Raw genomic sequence first — 6,246 nt, forward strand, 5'->3', positions numbered from 1 at the left:
ATTTCCTCTACTTCCTTCTTCCTTGCTTCTAGAACTCTGTCTTTCTATTTGTCTCTAAACTTTTTGAATAAACTAAGCTACGAGTCTTTCTCTCTTTCAGTAAGAGGTAATTCTTTTTCTTACCTTCTTTCCTTTCTTGTTAGCTTCAATTTCTGATCTCAATGGCCCTCAACATAATTAAGTTTTGCAAATCCCATTTGATTACGTCATCTATTTCTATTAGAGTTTATAACGACCCTGAGGACCCTAACGAACATCGTCAGGGGCAGATAATGGTTTATCTTAGCTACTGTTGCAATGATTACCAATAAAAGACAAAGAAAATTTGGTAGTTGACTCTTCAGATGGATTGGTAGTTTGGGAAAGCAATTGGATTAGATGAGTTTGAGAATCCATTTCAAGTTTTTTCCATCCATCTTTTTATCACTTTCTCATTGTTTCCCAATATCCACTACTACACATTCATACGAACTATTTCATTGTTTCTTTGTTTACAAAAATTGACTTTAGATATTGACATCAAACACAACATTAACACCAAAGATAAGGACATTCGTTGCAATGGTTTGTAAGATAAACATGAGACTCATCGTAGAGATTTTGAAGAATGCCAGACTAGGAAGCTTTATCAAAGCTAATGAACCCCAAGAAGGAGGGTAGAAGTAAATATCATAAAAAATTGTTTCTTCTATCAATTTCCTCTCATTATGGATTTTGAATCCAAGTCCCCCACCTCATACACTAGCTATACTTCCTTTTAGTGCCTACACTTTAGGTGGCTACTCCTACTGAAACTACAAAAAGGGCTCAATTTCTCCAACCACAAAACAAACTTATGGAAACTACTTAAATACCTTTAATCAAACTACCCCTCAATCATCCAGTATTTACGTTATAATGTAACTAATTTAAAGAATATGGTTCACTTAGACCCATAATCTGGGTCAGGCTTTACAATAAGAAATTTAAGGGGGGGGGGAATAAATATTCGCTCAATATTAACTTCAAATGGGCATAATTTCGTTACAGTAAATTAGATTGATTATTATAATAACAATTCAAAAAGTTAATTAATAACAATATCTACTACCTTGTCTATAATAAGCATCTCAATGATTTCTATAGAACAAACACTTACATTCATCAAGAAGGAATTTGGTTTACTTTCCTTATTTTTCGCGACAAAGAACCAAAGTGGATCACATAGCAATATTTCTAAGTGTTCATATGCCATGGTTTTGAAACTTTTAGGAGCCCATGACAATTTGGTGGATTACAAGAAATTCATTGAGAATGACCGGTGAAATTGACTCACCCAAGATCCAAGATGAAACACCTGATGATATTTTGAAAATCTCGAAGAAGTTTATGAAAATTTAGCCAAGTCATCTGGTTTTAATTATTTTTTAAACAAAATAATCTACTTTTAATAATTAAATATTTGTGATATATATATATATATATAATATATATGATTTTTTCTTTTACTTAGCATCTATTAATTCACCTTAATAGGAAATTAATATTTGTGGGTGAAAATTTTTCAACACCCCCCTTAAAAGTAGGATATGTGTCTTGACAGGATGGTCAAAATATTATGTACCTTAGAGATCACAAATACTTTATCAAAATACGAACCAAGAACCATAAGCCAATTCACCTCATATCAAAACTAATATATGAGGTCTGACTGAGAAATATTGAAGCTAGTTTCTCTGTGATATGTGAAGGTTTCAAATATATTTCGAATTTTAACTTGATTTGACTTGATAAGTCAAGATGGAAGGGCAATTTGAGCAAATTTCCAATTAAGTGTATTTTGTAATTTCATCTAAAATGATTTGCTTTCCAAAATTTAATTTACTTGTGCAGGAGTTGCAGGCGTCAAGATTACTAACAAAAAAAAAAATTCATAATATCATACACCCAAAGTACCCTTACAGGGTATTTTGATCATTGTATATTATAAAAAGAGATAATCTAATGCCGCACCAAATTTTTCTAAGAGCACCCCAATGATATGATATTAATGAAGATTAGCACACATCTTTGGGTGCTTTTGGTAAAAGTTGGTGTGACAATAGAATTTCTCTATAAAAATATTCTTGTATAAGTCCATGAACCTTCCTTTCCATTCAACGAATCTTATAAAAGAATTACATTTATTTTAAATATCTAAAAATATATATATATATATATATATATATATATGGGAAATGTTCAGCAACAAACATTTTGACAAACATTTTGGCAAAACATTTTTCAAAACATGGGTTAGAGGTTTTGGAATTGGCTGATTTTTGGTGAGGATGATCTCTACGGTGAGGAGATCATCATCACCAAAAATCAGCCCATTCCAAAGCCTCTAACCCATGTTTTGAAAAATGTTTTGCCAAAATGTTTGTTGCTGAACCGGACCCTATATATATATATATTGTTATGTCCTCTGTATATTATATAATTTAAGGTTGCTTCTAGTATGGATCTCAAGGAATCTGGAATAATTTAAAATAAATAAAAAAATTTAACTAATTTTAAAATATATAGAACTAATCTTTAAAATATTAAATAAATCTTATTTATATATTTGAAAGAAATTAAACAAACATGCACATATAGCATGGTTTCTCACACTTAATAACATTTACCGTAGCATAGTGCCTAGTCGGATATATGGCTAAGAGACAAACAAATTGCCAATATTTCACATCACCCAATTATACATTACAAATATTCAAATATGTTTCCTAATTTTGTTCCCTTTTAGACCAAACAAGCGAAAGCTATAGGAGCTATGATGAACACAAATAAAATGAAATTTAAAATAAAAATAAAAAATACATGAACCTTTGCACAACATGTGAGCCTTGACATACTTGAAATAGAATGGAGTGAACGAACTGAACTCAAAGTAATAAAGCCTTATAAAGCATCGATGTTCTCCAACATGTTCATCAGGACTCTGTCTATTAAAATAGTATGCACACGCCACAACCTGCAAAAGGATCCATGGGACTAAATATATAATAATTCATTAAAATAAACAATGTTAAATACACTAAAAATCCATTTATGCAAAAGCGCCTTGATAAAATTTTGAGTTGATGATTTTCCTAATCAGAAAAATAAAATATTCAATACAATCGTCATAATAAAGGAAAAAAGAAGAAATTTGTTCGACCAATACTATAAAATTAAAATTAAAACTAAAAAACAAAACATGTACTTACATTACATGTCACTCAAACAAGTTCTTGAATTTCACCATCTTCAATCATTGTATGAGCAACATCTACATTGTGTTCCATTGGTTCGATACGCTGAGTGTCTATTGGAGGATCAGATGTTATCAAGCTAGTAATGTCAGTTCCATCAGGAAATGACCAATGAATTTTATGCTCCAACGGTTCAAGTTTGCAAAGGAATTTCAAGACAAATCTTGTTCTTTCTTCGCGTTCTATAATGGGACCCTCGAGAACATGTTTGAATATGGCAAGTGGGAGTTGAGGGAGGAAAAAGTGCAATATGTCCACAAATATGTGTTCCATGTGAGCATATAACTCCTTGATTGATGTGTATGTTCTCCATGGCTCTTGTCCGATGATAAACTCATAGAAGATGTTTATTACTTCTCCTGGATGTAGATCTGGATCAATGAAACACCAAGTTTCATCAGATGTCACTTTTAACTCTTTAATAATCCCAAGTGCACAACATATGTCCAATTGAAGTTGCGATTGAGAACCTCCATCCATAGATTTTTTACATGATGGTGAATAACATTTTTTTACTATGGGTTTAATGAATCTCGTATGAAACCAGTGGCCTGCATTGTCCCTATTCATCCACAATTCCTTTGCCGTTGCACATCTCCTCTTGCAATTCTTGTCTTTGGCATTCACTTTCTCGTCAATGAAACAAATGATTTCAAAGGCTTCGTCTAAGCTTTTAACTAGAGAAGTAATAAGGGTATCTGGTAGAGCAACGATAGCTACTCTTGCCATGATTACCAATAAAAGACAAGAGAATTTGTTCTCATGTGATGAACTGGACATTGTGTTGGTAGCTAACTCTTTAGATGGAGTAGTTTGAGAAAGCAATTGGACTAGATGAGTCGGAGAATCCCTTTCATGTTTCTCCATCCATCTCTTTATCTCTTTTTCACCGTTTCCTTGTATCCACTCATGCACATCCATACGGGCTATTTCATTGTTTCTTTGTTTACAAAAACAGACTTTAGAGATTGCCATCAAACTTGCCATTAACACCAAAGATAAGAGAAAAGCCAAGACATACAATGCCATGATAAATGTTCCCAATATCCACAAGCCATTCCTTGCAATGGTTTGTAAGATAAACATGAGGCTCATTCGGAAGATTTTGAAGAATGCCAGACTGCGGAGCTTTATCAAAGCCGATGAAACCCAGGAAGAAGGCCAGAAGTAAATAACAAAAAAAATTGTTTCTTCAGTCATTTTACTCTCATTAAAGATTTTGAATCCAAACCACCATCTCAATACGTTGGCTATACTTCCTATTAAGACAGTGAAAATTTGAGTTGCAACCACCATCCACATTGACCATTTATAAGCAGAAATTCCACATTGAAACTCCACCTCCTTAAGAAAAAGCGATCGAAATGCGGCTTGTGAGAGAACCAGTGTACAAAGTGTGGACAACATGCCCACACAGATCCAAATTAAGTGATTTTTTATTTCCATCTCTGCATCGTTTTTATAGTGTGATACATAAAACAATTTCAATCTATGTATCATATTCTTACGCTCTGAATTTAGAGGGTCACTCTTTTTAAATTGATCATCAATGTTAGAATATGAGGAAATATCAAGAGGGTGAGAAAATTTGAACCCGTACCACAACACTCCAAGCCAAAATAGCATGCAGAACATAATTATGACATGTTCTACAAGGAATGAGAAGATCACACCAGTGACAATCTGTATACAAACATTGACAATCACAGTTACTACGAAAAGGCTCAAGGAAACCATATTGTTAAGGCATTCAGAATCACTCTGAGTTAGAACTGAAGATGAGAAAAAACTCATCGAAATGCATATTAAGACAGTGCCAGTAAGTTTGGATAGTTGATCTTGAGCAGAAGGCATTGAACTAGTGAGATCTACAGGAAGCTTTGTCGCTATTGTGAGAAGAGTTAGTGTAAGTGAGTTGAGTGAGAAGAATCGACAAAGAATCCATGGCTTCCTCCAACGCAACCCATTTAATAGATCACAAATCATAAATAGAAAACATACCAAAGTGGCCGCAACTGTATATAAGCCAATCAAAGGAACTGGTGAAGAATACATATTATCATCATCATGGGATGTTGCATTGAAACATGAATGGATCACCATTTTCCTTTTTTTGATGGATCAAACAAGCAAGCCTTCTTCTTATAAAATTTCAATAACATAGACCTAAGCATTCAATGGTTTTTTCTTCCTTTTCTCACTTCAGTTTCTAACTTGAGGACAATTTCCTATCTGACCCCTACTTTTGAAAGGATGACTCAAAAATTCTTGAAAGTTCATGCTTGTTGAAAAATGACACTAACTCTTGATAATTAGAAAAAATTATGGCAAAACATCCTAATTAGCGGATGAACTTTCCTCTCCATTCAATCATCTAGAAAAAGAGTTGTTGTTTGTTTTAAATATCTAAAAGAAATAATAAAAAAAACAAATATTAAATTTGGAGTTGGTATGAACTCTGTTTATTATATAGTTTAAGGTTTCTTATGGTATAGATGTCAAGGAAAGCCTGTAATACTTTAAAATAAAAAATCTTGTTAATTAATTTCAAAATATGACACAAATTCCAAATCTGGAACTGCATGGAAAACATGAAAAAGATGTATCAAAACGAAAGACCTCATTAGTACTCTTTTAAGCCAAACTTGCCTCATTGCAATTGCACCTACCCCATCCTTGGTGAATGTTCGTTAAAAAAATTTGAAACTGGTTGCTTCAGTGCCCTGTCATATCAAATATTCTTTGGATTCACTAACAATTTCATTGTTTTGAAGCTAGAGTTTTAAAATTCATCAACTTAACTAATAAATTTTCCAAGTGGACTTAACTTGAATGGATTTTGAGGTGAATAGGGACCAAAATTATATGGAATCAAAGTCATTAACTCAACGCCACAAATTATTTGATCAAGTTGTCTACTTTGTTCATCATGAGCTCGAAAATGCATCTAGACATGTCAAAAAAGTTAATA

The 6,246-nt window shown here is 32.7% G+C and overlaps 1 protein-coding gene across 1 annotated transcript; it reads right to left on the bottom strand.

Moving 5' to 3' along the window:
- Positions 1–2,846: 2,846 nt before the first annotated feature.
- Positions 2,847–4,950, bottom strand: LOC147382211 (uncharacterized). The gene is made up of 2 exons (XM_086429107.1): positions 3,231–4,950; positions 2,847–2,995 (listed from the first exon to the last, which is right to left on the bottom strand). The coding sequence occupies exon 1, from the start codon at positions 4,908–4,910 to the stop codon at positions 3,243–3,245; it is 1,668 nt and encodes a 555-aa protein (XP_086285233.1). The 5' UTR covers positions 4,911–4,950; the 3' UTR covers positions 2,847–2,995; positions 3,231–3,242.
- Between the last annotated feature and the right edge of the window lie 1,296 nt (positions 4,951–6,246).

Source organism: Akebia trifoliata, chromosome 16 (assembly GCF_017979445.1).
Source record: "Akebia trifoliata isolate Shusen 1 chromosome 16, ASM1797944v1, whole genome shotgun sequence".
Classification (NCBI taxonomy): domain Eukaryota; kingdom Viridiplantae; phylum Streptophyta; class Magnoliopsida; order Ranunculales; family Lardizabalaceae; genus Akebia; species Akebia trifoliata.